Raw genomic sequence first — 25,757 nt, forward strand, 5'->3', positions numbered from 1 at the left:
TAGACCCGGGGTAATATGTCATCTATGATACATTTGGTATAGACCCGGGGTAATATGTCATCTATGATACATCCGGTATAGACCCGGGGTAATATGTCATCTATGATACATCCGGTATAGACCCGGGGTAATATGTCATCTATGATACATTTGGTATAGACCCGGGGTAATATGTCATCTATGATACATCCGGTATAGACCTGGGGTAATATGTCATCTATGATACATCCGGTATAGACCCGGGGTAATATGTCATCTATGATACATCCGGTATAGACCTGGTGTAATATGTAATCTATGATACATCCGGTATAGACCTGGTGTAATATGTAATCTATGATACATCCGGTATAGACCCGGGTAATATGTCATCTATGATACATCCGGTATAGACCTGGGGTAATATGTCATCTATGATACATTTGGTATAGACCCGGGGTAATATGTCATCTATGATTCATCCGGTATAGACCTGGGGTAATATGTCATCTATGATACATCCGGTATAGACCCGGGGTAATATGTCATCTATGATACATCCGGTATAGACCCGGGGTAATATGTCATCTATGATACATCCGGTATAGACCCGGGGTAATATGTCATCTATGATACATCCGGTATAGACCCGGGGTAATATGTCATCTATGATACATCCGGTATAGACCCGGGGTAATATGTCATCTATGATACATTTGGTATAGACCCGGGGTAATATGTCATCTATGATACATCCGGTATAGACCTGGGGTAATATGTCATCTATGATACATCCGGTATAGACCCGGGGTAATATGTCATCTATGATACATCCGGTATAGACCTGGTGTAATATGTAATCTATGATACATCCGGTATAGACCTGGTGTAATATGTCATCTATGATACATCTGGTATAGACCCGGGTAATATGTCATCTATGATACATCCGGTATAGACCTGGGGTAATATGTCATCTATGATAGATCCGGTATAGACCTGGTGTAATATGTCATCTATGATAGATCCGGTATAGACCTGGTGTAATATGTCATCTATGATAGATCCGGTATAGACCTGGTGTAATATGTCATCTATGATAGATCCGGTATAGACCTGGTGTAATATGTCATCTATGATACATCCGGTATAGACCTGGGGTAATATGTCATCTATGATTCATCCGGTATAGACCCGGGGTAATATGTCATCTATGATACATCCGGTATAGACCTGGGGTAATATGTCATCTATGATACATCCGGTATAGACCCGGGGTAATATGTCATCTATGATACATCCGGTATAGACCTGGGGTAATATGTCATCTATGATACATCCGGTATAGACCTGGGGTAATATGTCATCTATGATACATCCGGTGTAGACCCGGGGTAATATGTCATCTATGATTCATCCGGTATAGACCTGGGGTAATATGTCATCTATGATACATCCGGTGTAGACCCGGGGTAATATGTCATCTATGATAGATCCGGTATAGACCTGGGGTAATATGTCACCTATGATACATCCGGTATAGACCCGGGGTAATATGTCATCTATGATACATCCGGTATAGACCCGGGGTAATATGTCATCTATGATACATCTGGTATAGACCCGGGTAATATGTCATCTATGATACATCCGGTATAGACCCGGGTAATATGTCATCTATGATACATCCGGTATAGACCCGGGTAATATGTCATCTATGATACATCCGGTATAGACCCGGGTAATATGTCATCTATGATACATCTGGTATAGACCCAGGGTAATATGTCATCTATGATACATCCTGTATAGACCCGGTGTAATATTTCATCTATGATACATCTGGTATAGACCTGGGGTAATATATCATCTATGATACATCCAGTATAGACCTAGGATGATATTTTGCTAACAGGACTTGTCAGCAGCCTTACACTATGTCATCTGAGAACAGGATGATATATCGTAGAGATCGTGTTCCCGTGAATTGTCACTTATGGGGCTACTTGCTGTAGTTTTGCTACAATCCCTGTTTTCTCTGTAGCAGATCTAGCAGAGCTGTGAGTCCTTTATTTCTTGCACCCAGAATACTCTGGCAGCTTTCTTCATACATTGTACATTGACTGAATGCTGCAAATTAGTATTTAGGAAGGGGTTAAACAAAGATGGATAACCAGGTGGCATGAGACACCCAATCCTCCAGTGATCATCTCCTACTGATAAAACACTGATTTTGTGGAAACATCAGGTCACATTCTAGAAAGTGACACATCAGTGGAATCTGGTCTCTGCCCCGCCATGCTTCTTATAGATCAGGTAGCAAAAACCTGTTGACAAATTCCCTTTAATCTAATTTCTTTCCAGAAGAGAGGAGCCGTTTATGATCCATTTTTAGAGGAATCGCATGGTCCTCACATTCCTCCTGCAGAGCAGCAATCTTCCTACGTGGAACGTGTAAGTCATACACTTCTCTTGGTTTTATAGCTTTGAGAACTTAAAGGGAATCTGTAATATAAAAATTATCCTGCAAATATGGGGTTAATCTGCAGGTTAATAATATTCTAAAGCCTTGAGGCAGCCCCAGCTCCCGGGAAGAAATTAACCCTTTACTCCCCCCGGCAGTCTCTGGCTTCAGTCACTGAGCGGCGGCTGTAGCCACGGCCGGCTCCGACTTACTGCCGGCTCTGCAGTGCCTCAGGATTAGTAGGAGCTATGGTTGTTGTGTCTGTGGGTAGACCTACACACGTGGTCAAAATTGTTGGTATCTCTCGTTAAATGACAGAAAAACCCACAATGGTCACAAAAATAACTTGAATCTGACAAAACTGATAATAAATAAAAAATCTAAGAAAATGAACAGATGAAAGTCAGACATTGCTTTTCCACCACGCTTCTATAGAATTTTTTCTAAAATAAAACTCATGAAATCGTCCTGGACAGAAATGATGGAACCCTGAAAATAATGTGACAGAAGGGACATGTTAGATCGCGGTGTGTCCACTAACTAGCATCACAGGGGTCTACAATCCTGGAGTCAGTGCGTGGCCGGTATATAGGGCTACAGATATCACTGTGCTGTGTGGTGACATGTTAGATCGCAGTGTGTTCCCTCATCACAGGGGTCTACAATCCTGGAGTCAGTGAGGGGCCGGTATATAGAGCTACAGATATCACTGTGCTGTGTGGTGACATGTTAGATCGCGGTGTGTCCCCTCATCACAGGGGTCTACAATCCTGGAGTCAGTGCGTGGCCGGTATATAGGGCTACAGATATCACTGTGCTGTGTGGTGACATGTTAGATCGCAGTGTGTCCCCTCATCACAGGGGTCTACAATCCTGGAGTCAGTGCGTGGCCGGTGTATAGGGCTACAGATATCACTGTGCTGTGTGGTGACATGTTAGATCACGGTGTGTCCCCTCATCACAGGGGTCTACAATCCTGGAGTCAGTGTGTGGCCGGTATATAGGGCTACAGATATCACTGTGCTGTGTGGTGACATGTTAGATCGTGGTGTGTCCACTCATCACAGGGTCTACAATCCTGGAGTCAGTGTGTGGCCGGTATATAGGGCTACAGATCCTCACCGTGCTGTGTGGTGACATGTTAGATCGCGGTGTGTCCCCTCATCACAGGGGTCTACAATCCTGGAGTCAGTGTGTGGCCGGTATATAGGGCTACAGATATCACTGTGCTGTGTGGTGACATGTTAGATCACGGTGTGTCCTCTCATCACAGGGGTCTACAATCCTGGAGTCAGTGTGTGGCCGGTATATAGGGCTACAGATATCACTGTGCTGTGTGGTGACATGTTAGATCGCGGTGTGTCCACTCATCACAGGGGTCTACAATCCTGGAGTCAGTGCGTGGCCGGTATATAGGGCTACAGATATCACTGTGCTGTGTGGTGACAGGTTAGATCGCGGTGTGTCCCCTCATCACAGGGGTCTACAATCCTGGAGTCAGTGCGTGGCCGGTATATAGGGCTACAGATATCACTGTGCTGTGTGGTGACATGTTAGATCGCGGTGTGTCCCCTCATCACAGGGGTCTACAATCCTGGAGTCAGTGCGTGGCCGGTATATAGGGCTACAGATATCACTGTGCTGTGTGGTGACATGTTAGATCACGGTGTGTCCATTCATCACAGGGGTCTACAATCCTGGAGTCAGTGCGTGGCCGGTATATAGGGCTACAGATATCACTGTGCTGTGTGGTGACATGTTAGATCACGGTGTGTCCACTCATCACAGGGGTCTACAATCCTGGAGTCAGTGCGTGGCCGGTATATAGGGCTACAGATATCACTGTGCTGTGTGGTGACATGTTAGATCGCGGTGTGTCCCCTCATCACAGGGGTCTACAATCCTGGAGTCAGTGCGTGGCCGGTATATAGGGCTACAGATATCACTGTGCTGTGTGGTGACAGGTTAGATCGCGGTGTGTCCCCTCATCACAGGGGTCTACAATCCTGGAGTCAGTGTGTGGCCGGTATATAGGGCTACAGATATCACTGTGCTGTGTGGTGACATGTTAGATCACGGTGTGTCCCCTCATCACAGGGGTCTACAATCCTGGAGTCAGTGTGTGGCCGGTATATAGGGCTACAGATATCACTGTGCTGTGTGGTGACAGGTTAGATCGCGGTGTGTCCCCTCATCACAGGGGTCTACAATCCTGGAGTCAGTGTGTGGCCGGTATATAGGGATACAGATATCACCGTGCTGTGTGGTGACATGTTAGATCACGGTGTGTCCACTAACGAGCATCACAGGGGTCTACAATCCTGGAGTCAGTGCGTGGCCGGTATATAGGGCTACAGATATCACTGTGCTGTGTGGTGACATGTTAGATCGCGGTGTGTCCACTCATCACAGGGCTCTACAATCCTGGAGTCAGTGCGTGGCCGGTATATAGGGCTACAGATATCACTGTGCTGTGTGGTGACATGTTAGATCACGGTGTGTCCACTCATCACAGGGGTCTACAATCCTGGAGTCAGTGCGTGGCCGGTATATAGGGCTACAGATATCACTGTGCTGTGTGGTGACAGGTTAGATCGCGGTGTGTCCCCTCATCACAGGGGTCTACAATCCTGGAGTCAGTGCGTGGCCGGTATATAGGGCTACAGATATCACTGTGCTGTGTGGTGACATGTTAGATCGCGGTGTGTCCACTCATCACAGGGGTCTACAATCCTGGAGTCAGTGTGTGGCCGGTATATAGGGCTACAGATATCACTGTGCTGTGTGGTGACATGTTAGATCGCGGTGTGTCCACTCATCACAGGGGTCTACAATCCTGGAGTCAGTGCGTGGCCGGTATATAGGGCTACAGATATCACTGTGCTGTGTGGTGACATGTTAGATCGCGGTGTGTCCGCTCATCACAGGGGTCTACAATCCTGGAGTCAGTACGTGGCCGGTATATAGGGCTACAGATATCACTGTGCTGTGTGGTGACATGTTAGATCGCGGTGTGTCCCCTCATCACAGGGGTCTACAATCCTGGAGTCAGTGCGTGGCCGGTATATAGGGCTACAGATATCACTGTGCTGTGTGGTGACATGTTAGATCGCGGTGTGTCCCCTCATCACAGGGGTCTACAATCCTGGAGTCAGTGCGTGGCCGGTATATAGGGCTACAGATATCACCGTGCTGTGTGGTGACATGTTAGATCGCGGTGTGTCCACTCATCACAGGGGTCTACAATCCTGGAGTCAGGGTGTGGCCGGTATATAAGGCTACAGATATCACTGTGCTGTGTGGTGACATGTTAGATCGCGGTGTGTCCCCTCATCACAGGGGTCTACAATCCTGGAGTCAGTGCGTGGCCGGTATATAGGGCTACAGATATCACTGTGCTGTGTGGTGACATGTTAGATCGCGGTGTGTCCACTCATCACAGGGGTCTACAATCCTGGAGTCAGTGCGTGGCCGGTATATAGAGCTACAGATATCACTGTGCTGTGTGGTGACATGTTAGATCGCGGTGTGTCCCCTCATCACAGGGGTCTACAATCCTGGAGTCAGTGCGTGGCCGGTATATAGGGCTACAGATATCACTGTGCTGTGTGGTGACATGTTAGATCGCGGTGTGTCCTCTCATCACAGGGGTCTACAATCCTGGAGTCAGTGCGTGGCCGGTATATAGGGCTACAGATATCACTGTGCTGTGTGGTGACATGTTAGATCACGGTGTGTGTCCTCATCACAGGGGTCTACAATCCTGGAGTCAGTGTGTGGCCGGTATATAGGGCTACAGATATCACTGTGCTGTATGGTGACATGTTAGATCACGGTGTGTCCACTCATCACAGGGGTCTACAATCCTGGAGTCAGTGCGTGGCCGGTATATAGGGCTACAGATATCACTGTGCTGTGTGGTGACATGTTAGATCACGGTGTGTGTCCTCATCACAGGGGTCTACAATCCTGGAGTCAGTGCGTGGCCGGTATATAGGGTTACAGATATCACTGTGCTGTGTGGTGACATGTTAGATCGCGGTGTGTCCCCTCATCACAGGGGTCTACAATCCTGGAGTCAGTGCGTGGCCGGTATATAGGGCTACAGATATCACTGTGCTGTGTGGTGACATGTTAGATCGCGGTGTGTCCACTCATCACAGGGGTCTACAATCCTGGAGTCAGTGCGTGGCCGGTATATAGAGCTACAGATATCACTGTGCTGTGTGGTGACATGTTAGATCGCGGTGTGTCCCCTCATCACAGGGGTCTACAATCCTGGAGTCAGTGCGTGGCCGGTATATAGGGCTACAGATATCACTGTGCTGTGTGGTGACATGTTAGATCGCGGTGTGTCCCCTCATCACAGGGGTCTACAATCCTGGAGTCAGTGCGTGGCCGGTATATAGGGCTACAGATATCACTGTGCTGTGTGGTGACAGGTTAGATCGCGGTGTGTCCCCTCATCACAGGGGTCTACAATCCTGGAGTCAGTGTGTGGCCGGTATATAGGGCTACAGATATCACTGTGCTGTGTGGTGACATGTTAGATCACGGTGTGTCCCCTCATCACAGGGGTCTACAATCCTGGAGTCAGTGTGTGGCCGGTATATAGGGATACAGATATCACCGTGCTGTGTGGTGACATGTTAGATCACGGTGTGTCCACTAACGAGCATCACAGGGGTCTACAATCCTGGAGTCAGTGCGTGGCCGGTATATAGGGCTACAGATATCACTGTGCTGTGTGGTGACATGTTAGATCGCGGTGTGTCCCCTCATCACAGGGGTCTACAATCCTGGAGTCAGTGCGTGGCCGGTATATAGGGCTACAGATATCACTGTGCTGTGTGGTGACATGTTAGATCGCGGTGTGTCCCCTCATCACAGGGGTCTACAATCCTGGAGTCAGTGCGTGGCCAGTATATAGGGCTACAGATATCACTGTGCTGTGTGGTGACATGTTAGATCGCGGTGTGTCCCCTCATCACAGGGGTCTACAATCCTGGAGTCAGTGTGTGGCCGGTATATAGAGCTACAGATATCACCGTGCTGTGTGGTGACATGTTAGATCACGGTGTGTCCCCTCATCACAGGGGTCTACAATCCTGGAGTCAGTGTGTGGCCGGTATATAGGGCTACAGATATCACTGTGCTGTGTGGTGACATGTTAGATCGCGGTGTGTCCCCTCATCACAGGGGTCTACAGTCCTGGAGTCAGTGTGTGGCCGGTATATAGGGCTACAGATATCACCGTGCTGTGTGGTGACATGTTAGATCGCGGTGTGTCCACTCATCACAGGGGTCTACAATCCTGGAGTCAGTGCGTGGCCGGTATATAGGGATACAGATATCACCGTGCTGTGTGGTGACATGTTAGATCGCGGTGTGTCCCCTCATCACAGAGGTCTACAATCCTGGAGTCAGTGTGTGGCCGGTATATAGGGCTACAGATATCACTGTGCTGTGTGGTGACATGTTAGATCGCGGTGTGTCCCCTCATCACAGGGGTCTACAATCCTGGAGTCAGTGTGTGGCCGGTATATAGGGCTACAGATATCACTGTGCTGTGTGGTGACATGTTAGATCACGGTGTGTCCACTCATCACAGGGGTCTACAATCCTGGAGTCAGTGCGTGGCCGGTATATAGGGCTACAGATATCACCGTGCTGTGTGGTGACATGTTAGATCGCGGTGTGTCCCCTCATCACAGGGGTCTACAATCCTGGAGTCAGTGCGTGGCCGGTATATAGGGCTACAGATATCACCGTGCTGTGTGGTGACATGTTAGATCGCGGTGTGTCCCCTCATCACAGGGGTCTACAATCCTGGAGTCAGTGCGTGGCCGGTATATAGGGCTACAGATATCACTGTGCTGTGTGGTGACATGTTAGATCGCGGTGTGTCCCCTCATCACAGGGGTCTACAATCCTGGAGTCAGTGAGGGGCCGGTATATAGGGCTACAGATATCACTGTGCTGTGTGGTGACATGTTAGATCACGGTGTGTTCCCTCATCACAGGGGTCTACAATCCTGGAGTCAGTGAGGGGCCGGTATATAGGGCTACAGATATCACTGTGCTGTGTGGTGACATGTTAGATCACGGTGTGTTCCCTCATCACAGGGGTCTACAATCCTGGAATCAGTGCGTGGCCGGTATATAGGGCTACAGATATCACTGTGCTGTGTGGTGACATGTTAGATCACGGTGTGTCCCCTCATCACAGGGGTCTACAATCCTGGAGTCAGTGCGTGGCTGGTATATAGGGCTACAGATATCAGTGTGCTGTGTGGTGACATGTTAGATCGCGGTGTGTCCACTCATCACAGGGGTCTACAATCCTGGAGTCAGTGAGGGGCCGGTATATAGGGCTACAGATATCACTGTGCTGTGTGGTGACATGTTAGATCGCGGTGTGTCCACTCATCACAGGGGTCTACAATCCTGGAGTCAGTGAGGGGCCGGTATATAGGGATACAGATATCACCGTGCTGTGTGGTGACATGTTAGATCGCGGTGTGTCCTCTCATCACAGGGGTCTACAATCCTGGAGTCAGTACGTGGCCGGTATATAGGACTACAGATATCACTGTGCTGTGTGGTGACATGTTAGATCACGGTGTGTCCTCTCATCACAGGGGTCTACAATCCTGGAGTCAGTGTGTGGCCGGTATATAGGGCTACATATATCACTGTGCTGTGTGGTGACATGTTAGATCGCGGTGTGTCCACTCATCACAGGGGTCTACAATCCTGGAGTCAGTACGTGGCCGGTATATAGGGCTACAGATATCACTGTGCTGTGTGGTGACATGTTAGATCGCGGTGTGTGTCCTCATCACAGGGGTCTACAATCCTGGAGTCAGTGCGTGGCCGGTATATAGGGCTACAGATATCACCGTGCTGTGTGGTGACATGTTAGATCGCGGTGTGTCCCCTCATCACAGGGGTCTACAATCCTGGAGTCAGTGTGTGGCCGGTATATAGGGCTACAGATCCTCACTGTGCTGTGTGGTGAGATGTTAGATCGCGGTGTGTCCTCTCATCACAGGGGTCTACAATCCTGGAGTCAGTGCGTGGCCGGTATATAGGGCTACAGATATCACTGTGCTGTGTGGTGACATGTTAGATCACGGTGTGTCCACTCATCACAGGGGTCTACAATCCTGGAGTCAGTACGTGGCCGGTATATAAAGCTACAGATATCACCGTGCTGTGTGGTGACATGTTAGATCGCGTGTGTCCCCTCATCACAGGGGTCTACAATCCTGGAGTCAGTGCGTGGCCGGTATATAGGGCTACAGATATCACTGTGCTGTGTGGTGACATGTTAGATCACGGTGTGTCCCCTCATCACTGGGATCTACAATCCTGGAGTCAGTGCGTGGCCGGTATATAGGGCTACAGATATCACTGTGCTGTGTGGTGACATGTTAGATCGCGGTGTGTCCCCTCATCACAGGGGTCTACAATCCTGGAGTCAGTACGTGGCCGGTATATAGGGCTACAGATATCACCGTGCTGTGTGGTGACATGTTAGATCGCGGTGTGTCCCCTCATCACAGGGGTCTACAATCCTGGAGTCAGTGCGTGGCCGGTATATAGGGCTACAGATATCACTGTGCTGTGTGGTGACATGTTAGATCGCGGTGTGTCCCCTCATCACAGGGGTCTACAATCCTGGAGTCAGTGCGTGGCCGGTATATAGGGCTACAGATATCACTGGGCTGTGTGGTGACATGTTAGATCATGGTGTGTCCCCTCATCACAGGGGTCTACAGTCCTGGAGTCAGTACGTGGCCGGTATATAGGGCTACAGATATCACTGTGCTGTGTGGTGACATGTTAGATCGCGGTGTGTCCACTCATCACAGGGGTCTACAATCCTGGAGTCAGGGTGTGGCCGGTATATAAGGCTACAGATATCACTGTGCTGTGTGGTGACATGTTAGATCGCGGTGTGTCCCCTCATCACAGGGGTCTACAATCCTGGAGTCAGTGTGTGGTCGGTATATAGGGCTACAGATATCACTGTGCTGTGTGGTGACATGTTAGATCACGGTGTGTCCACTCATCACAGGGGTCTACAATCCTGGAGTCAGTGTGTGGTCGGTATATAGGGCTACAGATATCACTGTGCTGTGTGGTGACATGTTAGATCACGGTGTGTCCACTCATCACAGGGGTCTACAATCCTGGAGTCAGTGCGTGGCCGGTATATAGGGCTACAGATATCACTGTGCTGTGTGGTGACATGTTAGATCGCGGTGTGTCCACTCATCACAGGGTCTACAATCCTGGAATCAGTGCGTGGCCGGTATATAGGGCTACAGATATCACTGTGCTGTGTGGTGACATGTTAGATCACGGTGTGTCCACTCATCACAGGGTCTACAATCCTGGAATCAGTGCGTGGCCGGTATATAGGGCTACAGATATCACTGTGCTGTGTGGTGACATGTTAGATCACGGTGTGTCCCCTCATCACAGGGGTCTACAATCCTGGAGTCAGTGCGTGGCCGGTATATAGGGCTACAGATATCACTGTGCTGTGTGGTGACATGTTAGATCACGGTGTGTCCCCTCATCACAGGGGTCTACAATCCTGGAGTCAGTGCGTGGCCGGTATATAGGGCTACAGATATCACCGTGCTGTGTGGTGACATGTTAGATCGCGGTGTGTCCCCTCATCACAGGGGTCTACAATCCTGGAGTCAGTGCGTGGCCGGTATATAGGGCTACAGATATCACTGTGCTGTGTGGTGACATGTTAGATCGCGGTGTGTCCACTCATCACAGGGGTCTACAATCCTGGAGTCAGTGTGTGGCCGGTATATAGGGCTACAGATATCACTGTGCTGTGTGGTGACATGTTAGATCGCGGTGTGTCCCCTCATCACAGGGGTCTACAATCCTGGAGTCAGTGCGTGGCCGGTATATAGGGCTACAGATATCACTGTGCTGTGTGGTGACATGTTAGATCGTGGTGTGTCCACTCATCACAGGGGTCTACAATCCTGGAGTCAGTGCGTGGCCGGTATATAGGGCTACAGATATCACTGTGCTGTGTGGTGACATGTTAGATCATGGTGTGTCCCCTCATCACAGGGGTCTACAATCCTGGAGTCAGTGTGTGGCCGGTATATAGGGCTACAGATATCACTGTGCTGTGTGGTGACATGTTAGATCATGGTGTGTCCACTCATCACAGGGGTCTACAATCCTGGAGTCAGTGCGTGGCCGGTATATAGGGCTACAGATATCACTGTGCTGTGTGGTGACATGTTAGATCGTGGTGTGTCCACTCATCACAGGGGTCTACAATCCTGGAGTCAGTGCGTGGCCGGTATATAGGGCTACAGATATCACTGTGCTGTGTGGTGACATGTTAGATCGTGGTGTGTCCACTCATCACAGGGGTCTACAATCCTGGAGTCAGTGCGTGGCCGGTATATAGGGCTACAGATATCACTGTGCTGTGTGGTGACATGTTAGATCACGGTGTGTCCCCTCATCACAGGGGTCTACAATCCTGGAGTCAGTGAGGGGCCAATATATAGGGCTACAGATATCACTGTGCTGTGTGGTGACATGTTAGATCACGGTGTGTCCACTCATCACAGGGGTCTACAATCCTGGAGTCAGTGTGTGGCCGGTATATAGGGCTACAGATATCACTGTGCTGTGTGGTGACACGCTGTGTATCACACTCAACATGGACCAGACGAAGCGAAAGAACGAGTTGTCTCAGGAGATTAGTAAGAACATTATAGACAAATATGTTACAGGTAACGGATATAAGACATCTCCAAGCAGCTTGATGTTCCTGTGACTACAGCTGCACATACTATTCAGAAATGTAAGATCCATGGACTGTAGCCGACCTCCCTGACCGCGGCCGCAGGAGGAACATTGATGACAAATCAAAGAGACGGATAATACGAATGGTAACAAAAGAGCCAGAAAAACTTCTACACAGATTAAAGGTGAACTTCAAGCTCAAGGAACATCAGCATCAGATCGCACCATCCGTCGTTGTATGAGCCAAAGTGGACTTCATGGGAGACGACCAAGGAGGACACCATTGTTGGAAAAAATTATTTAAAAAAACCAGACTGGAATTTGCCAAACTACATGTTGACAAGCCACAAAGCTTCTGGGAGAATGTCCTATGGACAGATGAGACAAAAATGGAACTTATTGGCAAAACACATCAGCTCTATGTTCACAGATGGAAAAACGAAGAATATCAAGAAAAGAACACTGTCCCTACTGTGAATCATGGAGGAGGCTCTGTTATGTTCTGGGGCTGCTGTGCTGCATCTGGCACAGGGGGTCTAGAATCTGTGCAGGGTACAATGAAATCTCAAGACTATCAAGGGATTCTAGAGAGAAATGTGCTGCCCAGTGTCAGAAAGCTTGGTCTCAGTCCAGTGTCAGAAAGCTTGGTCTCAGTCGCAGGTCATGGGTCTTGCAACAGGATAATGACCCAAAACACACAGCTAAAAACACCCAAGACTCGTAGACCTGAGACAGGGACAAGGGGGCATCCTCTACGTCTGGAGGAAAGAAGGTTTAAGCATAATAACAGACGCGGGTTCTTTACTGTAAGAGCAGTGAGACTATGGAACTCTCTGCCGTATGATGTTGTAATGAGTGATTCATTACTTACATTTAAGAGGGGACTTGATACATTTCTGGAAAAGTATAATGTTACAGGGTATATACACTAGATTCCTTGATAGGGCGTTGATCCAGGGAACTAGTCTGATTGCCGTATGTGGAGTCGGGAAGGAATTTTTTTCCCCAATGTGGAGTTTACTCTTTGCCACATGGGTTTTTTTTGCCTTCCTCTGGATCAACATGTTAGGGCATGTTAGGTTAGGCTATGGGTTGGACTAGATGGACTTAAAGTCTTCCTTCAACCTTAATAACTATGTTACTATGTATTTCTTTCCAGGCCGATTTCATGAGGTTTATTTTTTTTTTTTGTAATCTGTGGAAGCATGGTTGAAAAGCAATGTCTGACTTTCATTGGTTCGTTTTCATAGATCTTTTATTTATTACTTTTTTCAGATTCAAGTTATTTCTGTGACCATTGTGGGTTCTTCTGTCATTAAACGGGGGGGACCAACAAATTTGACCACTTGTGTATATTTCTTGTTCCATTACTCCCACATGTCACGATGTTCATGTACCGGTAACACCGCTTCTCTCGGCCATGATATTATTGTCATTGGAATAAGAATCCGATATTCGTAACTGAATCTTTTGTATTTCATATAGCCCACACCAACTTCATCAAAATCCACCGTTGGCATCTTCTCTAGGTCGGAGGAAAGTGACTATTTCTGGTTGAAGAAACTCCTCGCATCAGAAGAGTTTGGACATAAGGATGTTCATTGTTATAAAACTTTAGGTAACGACGAGATGTTTCGAGAGATGGCCTTTAAGGTGAAGTTTATGATTTTATACCACAGTGTGAAGAATGGGAAGATTCGTCTCAGTGATACCAAAGATTCTCTTTATCATACGGAGCTGGAACAGCTGTCAATCAAATTCGGTGAGAAGCCATAGTGTCTCCATCGGAGACAGGAGACCATGTGCTGCAATGTGTCCACTAGTGTTTATCTTCATCCTTCTCTCTTCTATATTCCATATTCCTCCTATCACTAATTACTTCTCATTTTATCACTTTCACTTTTTTCTTCATTATTTTATGTCTCTGTTCGTCTACACTTCTTTTTCTGTGCCTAATACAGTATTTTTGTCTCGTTATCATCTTTTTCATATTCCTCCTTACCTGTTCTCTCTTTTTTCTGATCATTTCATTTCCCCGTGTCTTACCCTTGTTTTCTTCTTTGCCGTCTTCATTCTGTTACGTTTTTCTTTTTTCTTTCTATTCATAAATCATCATAAACACCTTTGATGTCTTCATCGTTCTCTACTTCTGTTTCTCTTCTGTCTTATATTATTTGCTTTTTATCTCCTTTATGTCTTATCCTCTTCTGGTTCTTTCTTTCTTCTACTTCTTTTTTCTTTCTTGATATATTTTTATTTGTTTCTCCTTCGAGCATTGTGCTCACATTTCTGATCCTATTGTTTCTCTGTTCTTCCATATCTTCTTTCTCTATATCTTTTTGTTCTTTTCTTTAACTTTCCATCTTTAGTTCTCCTTCCTTGCTTCTTTTCTACCTTTCTCATCTGCTCGATGCTTCCGTTTATCTCTTCCTTATTTTATTCTGTTTCTTCTTTATCTTTCCTTTTTCCTCTTTCATGTCTTTGTCATCCTGATATTCTTCTGTTTTTTATTTTTTCTTTCATTTTATTGTCTCTTCATTTCTTTGCATTTTTGTTTTATTTTTTTCTTTTATACTTTTTTCATCTGTTATTTTGCCCTTTTCCTTTTGTCTTTTATCCTGTTGTGTCTTCTATATCTGTCCTTCACTTTTCATCTCTTTCATGTTTTCTTCATCCTCATCTTCTTCCTTATCTCACCTTCTTCTCTCTTTTTCTGTATATTTATATTATTTATCTCTTTCATGTATTGTTCTACTTGTATTCATTTTTTTCTTTAGTATTCTTCAATTCTTTTTTCCTAATATACCTCACTTTGTTTTTCTTTAAGTCTTACGTTTTTCATCTTCATTCTCTTTTTCAATTCCTCTTTTTCTATGTATTCTTTTTTCTTTTTATTCCATATTCTCCTATTTCCCTTCTTCTTTTCCTCCTTTTCCTTTTCTTTTTTTTCCTTGTCCTTTTATTTAAAACTCTTATTTTGACTTTCTTTTTCTTTTTTGCTTATGTTCTTTTATATTCTCTCACTAATGTCTTATCATCAGCTTCGTAGTCTTCTTGCTTCCCTGTTATCAGTTTCCTTTATTTCACTTTATCCTTATATTTCTTAGATTATCATTGTCTTCTTCCATATTCTTCTTTTGTTACTTTTCTTTTACAGTATTTTTATCATTATCATCATTTACTTTCACTTTTCTTTCATTCCTCTTCTATATATTTCTATTTGTATTCCTTTCATATCTATATATTTGTTTTCTTTTCTTGGGGGGAGGTCTGTCTCCTTTTCCTTCTATATCATTTTATTATTATTATTATTATTATAATATAATGTTACTAGCTGAAGAGCCCAGCGTTGCCTGGGCATAGTAAATATCTGTGGTTAGTTAGAGCACCTCACTTCTCTTATTTTCCCATCACGCCTCTCATTTTCCCAATCACATCTTTCATTTTCCCCCTCACATCTCTCATTTTCACCTCACACCTCTCATTTTCACCTCAGTATATACATGTTTGTCATCTCCCTTATATATAGTATACACCTGTATGTCATCTCCTGTATATAGTATATACCTGTATTTCATCTCCCCTGTATATAGTATATACCTGCTGTATGTCATCTCCTCCTGTATATTGTATATACCTATGTGTCATCTCCTCCTGTATATTGTATATACCCATGTGTCATCTCCTCCTGTATATATTATATACCTGTATGTCATCTCTTCTGTATATACTATATACCTGTATGTCATCTCCTCCTGTATATAGTATATACCTGTATGTCATCTCCCCTGTATATAGTATATACCTGCTGTGTGTCATCTCCCCTGTATATAGTATATACCTGTATGTCATCTCCTCCTATATATAGTATATACCTGTATGTCATCTCCTTCTATATATAGTATATACCTGTATGTCATCTCCTCCTGTATATAATATATACCTGTGTGTCATCTCCCCTGTATATAGTATATACCTGTGTGTCATCTCCTTCTATATATATTATACAAAAAGCAACTGGTGCACCGCCATAAAGCTGGTATATATATATATATAGGGGGTGCAAAGTAGTGGAAAAAACCTAAATACAAAAACAAAGAAAAAAGACTCCACTATAAAATGCACACCACCCAACACAATATAACAAAATACAAATTTTATTGGCACAAAAATTAAAACACAATTAAAAGCACTATAGTGCTTGCAATCCTACATGGTACAAAATAGCTACAAAACATCCATATTACAGCCTGAGGCACAGATACAAACTTAATAATCTGTATACCATATATGATTTAGAAGTGCCCTGCCTAATGGCTCATGGGGAGTCCAAATACATATAGACACTGATAGTCAGAACCATACAAGACTAAACAAAACGCCATAAGCAAATACAAACCAGCGTTTTGAAGCGAGCAGGCTGAGGGATGTCCGAGGATAAAACAAGCACTGGGCCCCACGCGTATCGCCTCCCAAATGAGGCTTCGTCAGGGGTAGTACAAAGCACTGCCAATAGCAAATTATATATACATATGCAATCAGTATTGAATAGCCTACAGGTGTGGAGCCACACATCACCAGGGGAACTGGACTGATACATCAGCTCACACCAGACTTGGAGAGCGAGGCTATGACTCACCACTGTCCAGGATTCTCTGCAGCAAAATACTAAGCAGCCGATAGGCTGCAGGAGCAGACACTGTAATGTCATGATATCCATATAGGACGATAAGGGAAATACCCAAGGTGAAGATATTACTGCCATAAAGACATGAACCAGCCAACTTAATATAAATAGAATCCCAAAAAGGGAGGGAGGAAAGGAGGAAGGAGGGGGGGGGGAAGGAGGGGAAGAAAAGAAAAAAAAAAAAAAAAGGGGGAGAGGGAGGGAAGAAACATGCACATAGATGTACAAAAGATGACAAATGGATGGAATAGCAAAAACTCAATAATCAATAGGTAGGAAAATAGGCCATATATGCATGCAGTGAGAAGGTATGCATAAAAAAGAGCAAACTAGTTTGCCCCTTCTATGCATAATATCCAGGGCTCAAACCCATAAGAGGCCATGTATCCAAGCCTGTGGAGATAGAAATACCGTCCAGTGTATACACACAATCTCAAACCATCCAATACACACGCACACATATATGGTCCCCGGGGATCAAGCAGTCCCACCAATCATATCCATTCCCCACAAAAGCAATAGGAAGTAGAACAAACCATATTAGACAATCCTTTTATTATATAAGGTACATATTAAGTCATTTATTTGTTCTCCTATTAAAACCCCAACACAGATACCATATCAATATTACACATATAATACGCATAGAAAGAGAACCCTTACAATAAATCCCAATTATAATATATATCAACATTACGCATATAATATGCAAAAAAGGGAGGGGGAGGGGGTGGGGGGGGAAGAAAAAAAAAACAAAAAAAAAAAAAACCTATTACTATAAGGAACCCCATGAGCCAAGGCCAAAAGGAGCACAATGTATCCCCTGAGCCAATATAGACATGCACTCCTTAGATTCCAATAACACCAATAAATAGCATCAGAATAGATGGATGAAAATAGGTACAACTTCAAATAACCAGTCATAAGGTCCATCCTGTGGGTAGCAAAAATCCCCTCCAAATCGCACGACCACCAGTAGGAACCCATATCCACGATATACTCTCATCCTCCAGCAGTCCTTGTAGGTAAAGAGATGGAATATAGAGATGGAATATAGAGCCACCCTGTTTTCTTCCCTCCAAATTTAGCTTCAAGGAAATCTGTATATAAGATGGTCCATCCAAGAATAGTCGCTCCTTCAACCCAAGAACCCGGTGAATAGAAGCTCTTCGTTTAGACCTGCGGGGGCGATAGAACCCAAATTAAATATCCAGCGTGATTCAGCCTGAAGTAGCCTTTTCTTCGGAGAACCCCCTCTCTCAGAAATAGTAATCTTTTCCAGACCCACCACCAGTATGTTGGAAACACTACCCGAATGGTGTGCCAAAAAATGGGCCGCCACCGGAGTGAGAGTCCTCCCTTTACCAATATCACTACTGGCCAAATTAATGGTGGAGAAATGTTTCTGTATCCTGCGTCTCAGTTCTTGGGAGGTCTGGCCAACATAGACCAGTTGGCATGGACAAACTAAGGCATAGATGACATGTCTAGTCTTGCAATTAATATATCCCTTAAGACGAAACCGCTTACCATCAATAGGATTGTCAAAACCATCTCTACATGGGCCCATGTGGGGACAGATATTACAATCCCCACACGGGAATGAACCCCTAAGCTTAATCCCTCGATTGAGTCTGGTAGTCTGCCGCTTATAGTGGCTGTTAACCAACAGGTCCCTTAGATTGGGTGCCCTTCTAGCCACAAGAAGGGGCCGCTCTCCGACAATATTAGAAGTGTTTAGGTCCGTAGTTAATATGCCCCAATGTTTCCGCAATATATTACCTATTTGCGGCCAATGAGTGTTGTAGTTGGTTATAAATTTTGGGACATAATCTCGTACCTTATGCTTATTGTCCAGAAGAGACTCCTGTGTGTGGGCCTTAGCCCTTTGGAATGCTTGGGATATACATCTCTGAGGATAATTTCTATCCCTAAATCGGGAAGTGAGTGTCCGAGCTTCAGAACGGAAGTCCTCCTCACGTGTACAGTTTCTTCTTGATCTTAAAAATTGCCCAATCGGGACTCCATATTTCGTATGTTGGGGATGAAAACTTCTAAAGTCGAGGAGGCTATTGGTTGCTGTTGCCTTACGGTATAGCTTGGTTAGAACAGCGCCATTTTCCACCATAATTTCCAAATCCAGAAACGTGGCTGAGGAGGAAGATATTGTATAGGTAAGAAAAATGTTGTGAGAGTTGTTGTTCAACAGTTCCATAAATTCCCTACATTCTGTTTCCGTCCCGGACCACACAAAGAACACATCATCAATAAAGCGCATCCAATGATGCACTTTATCCCTAAACATATCCAGTACATAGACCATGGTCACCTCCCACCATCCCAAAAATAGATTGGCGAGAGCCGGGGCACATTTGGCCCCCATTGCCACACCTGATGTCTGGAGATAATATGTTCTATCAAATGTGAAGTAATTATGTTTAAGAATGAACTCCACAAGATCCACTATCAGCGAGTCGTGCATTCTGTCAGAATGTCCTAGCAGATCCAGAAAATGCAAAACTGCCGTGACAGCATCGCTGTGGTCAATATTTGAATAGAGGGCCTCTACATCACATGTGACCAAAAAGGCCCCAGGTAACAACGTAATCTCATGGCACTTCTTGATAAAGTTAGAGGAATCCAATATAAAAGATGGTAATGTTCTGACCAACGGCTGGAGAAAATGATCCACATATCTACAAATTTTCTCACATAAGCTACCAATACTGGCCACAATAGGGCGGCCAGGAGGTCTCCAAAGATCTTTATGCACCTTAGGTAACATATAAAAGGTAGCTATGGTTGGATGCTCGACCCACATAAAATCAAATTCATGGCTGTTGATAATCCCCAAATCCTTGGCCCTATCCAGAAGACCCCTTAACCTAGTAGAGAAGACCCCTGTTGGATCAGATGGCAACCTCCTATAAAAGCGGGCATTGTCCAATTGGCGATGGGCCTCCTCTAGGTAGAGGGTATGTGGCCATAGGACCACATTCCCCCCCTTATCGGCCTCCTTGATAAGGAAGGCAGGATTAGACTGCAAATTAGTAATAGCCCGCTTCTCTTCTCTTTTGAGGTTATCAGGTATACGTGAGAATGGACGCAATGCAAGAATATCCTTCTTGACTAGCTCGAAGAATACTCTGATTGCCGGCACCAAAGAAAAAGGTGGAGTCATGACCGACCTATTTCTATGTGGAAATCGGGTCTTACCATCATCTATGGGTTCCTCCTGTAGCAGTTGTAATAAATCTTGAAGTACCCGTTGGTCCGTCCGGTCCAGTCCCTCCATAGCCAGTGGCCTACTGTGCAAAACTTGCAGAACCAAACCCCTACAAAACAAGTACAAGTCTTTGACAAGTGTAAATTTATCAATAGTTTGTACGGGAGAAAATGTTAAGCCTCTTTGCAACACCGAAAGCTCCACCGGAGTAAGCTGATGATCAGACAGGTTAATAACCTGCAATTTACCTGATGGTCCTTGAAGGTCAGATGGTGGGACTGCGGATTCCAACCCTGGCTCTATATATATAGTATATACCTGTATGTCATCTCCTCCTGTATATAGTATATACCTGTGTGTCATCTCCCCTGTATATAGTATATATCTGTGTGTCATCTCCTCCTGTGTATAGTATATACCTGTATGTCATCTTCTATATATAGCATATACCTGTATGTCATCTCCTCCTGTATATAGTATGTACCTGTATGTCATCTCCTCCTCTATATAGTATATACCTGTGTCATCTCCCCTGTATATAGTATATATCTGTGTGTCATCTCCCCTGTATATAGTATATACCTGTATGTCATCTCCTCCTGTGTATAGTATATACCTGTATGTCATCTCCTGTATATAATATATACCTGTATGTCATCTCCTCCTGTATATAGTATGTACCTGTATGTCATCTCCTCCTCTGTATAGTATATACCTGTGTGTCATCTCTCCTGTATATAGTATATATCTGTGTGTCATCTCCCCTGTATATAGTATATACCTGTGTGTCATCTCCTCCTGTATTAGACCTCGTTAACACGTTATTTGCTCAGTATTTTTACCTCAGTATTTGTAAGCTAAATTGGCAGCCTGATAAATCCCCAGCCAACAGGAAGCCCTCCCCCCTGGCAGTATATATTAGCTCACACATACACATAATAGACAGGTCATGTGACTGACAGCTGCCGTATTTCCTATATGGTACATTTGTTGCTCTTGTAGTTTGTCTGCTTATTAATCAGATTTTTATTTTTGAAGGATAATACCAGACTTGTGTGTGTTTTAGGGCGAGTTTCGTTTGTCAAGTCGTGTGTGTTGAGTTGCGTGTGGCGACATGCATGTAGCGACTTTTGTGAGAAGAGTTTTGTGTGGCAACATGCGTGTAGCAACTTTTTGTGTCGAGTTGCATGTGACAGGTTAGTGTAGCAAGTTTTGTGCAGCAAGTTTTGCGTATGGCGAGTTTTGCGTGTGGCGAGTTTTGCGCATGGCGAGTTTTATGTGTGGTGCCTTTTGAGTATGTGCAAGTTTTGTGTGAGGCAACTTTTGCATGTGTTGCAACTTTTGTGCATGTGGCAATTTTTCCGCGTGTGCAAGTTTTGCGTGTGGCGAGTTTTCCATGAGGTGAGTTTTTCACTTGTGGCGAGTTTTGCGTGAGCCTAGTTTTGCATGTGGCGAGTTTTGAGCGTGGCGAGTTTTGAGCGGTGACTTTTGTGTCTCGACTTTTATGTGGCGAGGTTGGTGTATGTGTGGTGAAATGTGTGCTGAGGGTGGTATATGTGTTCAAGCACGTGGTAGTGTGTGGCGCATTTTGTGTGTGTGTTCATATCCCCGTGTGTGGTGAGTATCTCATGTCGGGGCCCCACCTTAGCAACTGTACGGTATATACTCTTTGGCGCCATCGCTCTCACTCTTTAAGTCCAGCTTGTTCACATCTGGCAGCTGTCAATTTGCCTCCAACACTTTTCCTTTCACTTTTCCCCATTATGTAGATAGGGGCAAAATTGTTTGGTGAATTGGAAAGCGCGGGGTTAAAATCTCACCTCACAACATAGCCTATGATGCTCTCAGGGTCCAGACGTGTGACTGTGCAAAATTTTCTGGCTGTAGCTGCGACGCCTCCAACAGTTTTCCTTTCACTTTTTTCCCCATTATGTAGATAGGGGCAAAATTGTTTGGTGAATTGGAACGCGCGGGGTTAAAATTTCACCTCACAACAAAGCCTATGACGCTCTCGGGGTCTAGACGTGTGAGTGTGCAAAATTTTGTGTCTGTAGCTGCGACGGTGCAGATGCCAATCCCGGACATACATACATACACACACACACATACATACACACATTCAGCTTTATATATTAGATAGCGTAATTTATTCCATGGCGCTTTACATGTGAATACGGGGCAAATATAGACAAATACATTAAACCTGAGCAAAAAACAAGGCACACAGGTACATAAGGAGGGAGGACCCTGCCCACGAGGGCTCAGTCTGCAGGGGATGGGTGAGGATACAGTAGGAGAGGGTAGAGCTGGTTGTGCGGCGGTTCAGTAGGTTGAGGATCACTGCAGGCTGTAGGCTTGTCGGAAGAGGTGGGTCTTCAGGTTCTTTTTGAAGGTTTCTGTGGTAGGCGAGAGTCTGATGTTTTGGGGTAGAGAGTTCCACAGTATGGCGGAAGCACGGGAGAAGTCTTGGATGCGAGATCTTGAGAGGATCGGAGGTTGCGTGTAGGTAGGTACCGGGAGACCATGTCACAGATGTATGGAGGAGACAGGTTGTGGATGGCTTTGTACGTCATGGTAAGGGTTTTGAACTGGAGTCTCTGGGCAATGGGGAGCCAGTGAAGGGCTTGGCATATGGGAGAGGCTGAGGAATAGCGGGGAGACAGGTGGATTAGTCGGGCAGCAGAGTGTAGGATGGAATGGAGTGGTGCCAGAGTGCTAGAGGGGAGTCCAGAGAGTAGGAGGTTGCAGTAGTCGAGGCGGGAGATGATGAGGGCATGGACTAGTGTTTTTATGGTGTTTGGGTCAAGGAATGCGCAGATTCGGGAAATATTTTTGAGTTTGAGACGGCAGGAGGAGGCAAGGGCTTGGATATGTGGCTTGAAAGAGAGTGCAGAGTCGAGGATCACCCTGAGGCACCGGGCGTGCGGGACCGGGGAAAGTGAGCAGCCATTGACATTGATGGATAGGTCTGGTGGAGGGGTAGAGTGAGGTGGGAGAAAGATGATGAATTCTGTTTTGTCCATGTTCAGTTTTAGAAAGTGAGCAGAAAAGAAGGCCGAAATAGCAGACATTGTGGGATTTTGGTAAGTAAGGAGGTGAGGTCAGGTCCGGAGAGGTAGATCTGCGTGTCATCAGCGTAGAGATGGTACTGCATACCGTGGGATTCTATGAGCTGTCCCAGGCCGAAGGTGTAGATGGAGAAGAGTAGGGGTCCGAGAACAGAGCCTTGAGGAACACCGACTGACAAAGGGCGAAGTGAGGAGGTGGTGTGGGGGAGGGAGACACTGAATGTTCGATCTGTCAGATATGACAAGATCCGAGATAGGGCCAAGTCTGTGATGCCAAGAGATGAGAGAATCTGTAGCAGAAGGGAGTGGTCCGCAGTGTCGAAGGCAGAAGACAGGTCCAGGAGGACAGAGAACAGAGTAGTGTCGCTTGTTTTTTCTTTTCTTGGGGTGAGGTCTGTCTCTTTTCCCTTCTATATCATGTGACTGTTTTTTTTTTCTTGGGGTGAGGTCTGTCTCTTTTCCCTTCTATATCATGTGACTGTTTTTTTTTTCTTGGGGGGAGGTCTGTCTCTTTTCCCTTCTATATCATGTGACTGTTTTTCAGGGAAGAGGAAGGTGATTGTGGTGATTGATGATTTGGATGACATTGGACACAAGATGAAGCAGCAGATCCTGGAGAAACAGCCGAGTCTGGGGACAATGGTGGCAGAGATCTTCCTCTTCACTAGATCTGAGAAGAAGAACATGGATCAGGACAAGCACAGAAGTAGAATGAGCAAATCGACAATGGACAAAATCAGCAACATGAAGAAATGTCTGACATGAAAATAACTAGAGACTGAAATATTGTTATTATTATTTTGTTATTATTCATTTTTATAGCTCCATTTATTCCATGGCGCTTTACATGTGAATGGGGCAAATATAGACAAGTACAATAAACATGAGTAAAACAAAACACACAAGTACAGGAGGAGAGAGGACCCTGCCAGCAAGGGCTCACAGTCTACAGGGGATGGGTGAGGATACAGGAGGAGAGAGGACCCTGCCCGCGAGGGCTCACAATCTACAGGAGGAGAGAGGACCCTGCCCGCGAGGGCTCACAATCTACAGGAGGAGAGAGGACCCTGCCCGTGAGGGCTCACAGTGTACAGGGGATGGGTGAGGATACACTAGGTGAGGGTAGAGCTGGTCATGTGGCGGTTCAGTAAACTGGGGATCATTGCAGGTTGTAGGCTTGTCGGAAGAGGTGGGTCTTCAGGTTCTTTTTGAAGGTTTCCGTGGTAGGTGAGAGTCTGATGTGTTGGAGTAGAGAGTTCCAGAGTAGGGGGGAAGCACGGGAGAAATCTTGGATGCGGTTGTGGGAGGAAGAGATGAGAGAGGAGTAGAGAAGGAGATCTTGAGATGGTCGAAGGTTGCGTGTAGGTAGGTAGCGGGAGACCATGTCACAGATGTATGGAGGAGACATATTGTTCCATGATAGCTGAGGAATAAGGGGTTAATGTGAAATTTCTGGGGAAGATTCTATAATCTATTGTACTGTGTCCACTGTCATTGAATGAAGGAATAAAGGAAAGGATACAATGGAGGATGAATCTTTTCTGCTGAAGACACTAATACTGTTTTCCAATAATGATGGAGAAAGGAATCCAGGAGGCGATGGGGAGACAACGGCAGATGTAATTGTCAACGCGTTTCTAAGAAGATAGAGGAGAAACCACATAACAAAAGAGGAGCACGTACAGAATAGGACGGCCTGGACGAACGCCATGACTGGGTGACAAACAGATGGTTCCACTCCATTCAGGAAGGACAGGAAAGGCAGAAAAGGTGGAGGGGCGTGTACTTTCATTAACCCCTTAGATACCAGGGGTATTTCTGTTTTTGATCCCCTTCTTCCCAGAGCCATAACTTTATATTTTTCTATCAATATGGGCATGTGAGGGCTTATTTTTTGCATGCAGAGCAGACGTTCTATTGATGCCATTTTTGTGCAGATGCAATCTTTTGAACACCTGTTTTTGCATTTTATTAAAATGTTGCAGCAACCAAAAAAAGGTAATGCGGGGTTCTGACTTTTTTTCTCGTTACGCTGTTTACCAAGCGGATTAATTCTTTTTATATTTTGATAGATCGGGCGATTTAAATATGTGCTTTTTTTTTTTTAATTGTTTTATTTTAAATGGGGCAAAAGGGGGGTGAGAGGAACTTTTATCAGCTGCCAGCTATCGCCCCATATCACTGCTCCCGTTTGCTTCCAAACTCCTTGAGCAGCATGTCCATGCTCAACTTTCCTCCCTCCTCTCATCTAACTCTCTCCTTGACAACCTCCAATCTGGCTTCCGCCCCCACCACTCCACCGAAACTGAACTGTCCAAAATTACTAATGACTTACAGCCAAAGCTAACAGACAGTTCTCCATCCTCCTCCTTCTTGACCTGTCCTCTGCCTTCAACACAGTCGACCACTGCCTACTGCTACAGATTCTTTCTTCCCTTGGTATCAAAGACCTTGCCCTATCCTGGATTGCTTCATACCCTTCCGACCGCACATATAGCGTTTCCCACTCCCACACTACCTCCTCATCCC

At 45.5% G+C, this 25,757-nt stretch overlaps 1 protein-coding gene across 2 annotated transcripts in view; it reads left to right on the forward strand.

Moving 5' to 3' along the window:
- LOC138645675 (uncharacterized) overlaps positions 1-24,750 on the forward strand; it is a 40,393-nt gene extending 15,643 nt beyond the window's left edge. The window contains exons 10-12 of one of the 2 annotated variants that reach the window (XM_069735132.1): positions 2,344-2,433; positions 13,733-14,009; positions 23,773-24,750. In XM_069735132.1, coding sequence (XP_069591233.1) covers positions 2,344-2,433; positions 13,733-14,009; positions 23,773-23,993 — 588 coding nt within the window. In that variant the 3' untranslated portion in view covers positions 23,994-24,750. The remainder of the gene's footprint in view (positions 1-2,343; positions 2,434-13,732; positions 14,010-23,772) is intronic. The other variant, XM_069735133.1, reaches the window with a different exon arrangement.
- The last annotated feature ends 1,007 nt before the right edge of the window (positions 24,751-25,757 follow it).

The sequence above is a fragment of the Ranitomeya imitator genome, chromosome 7 (genome assembly GCF_032444005.1).
Source record: "Ranitomeya imitator isolate aRanImi1 chromosome 7, aRanImi1.pri, whole genome shotgun sequence".
Classification (NCBI taxonomy): domain Eukaryota; kingdom Metazoa; phylum Chordata; class Amphibia; order Anura; family Dendrobatidae; genus Ranitomeya; species Ranitomeya imitator.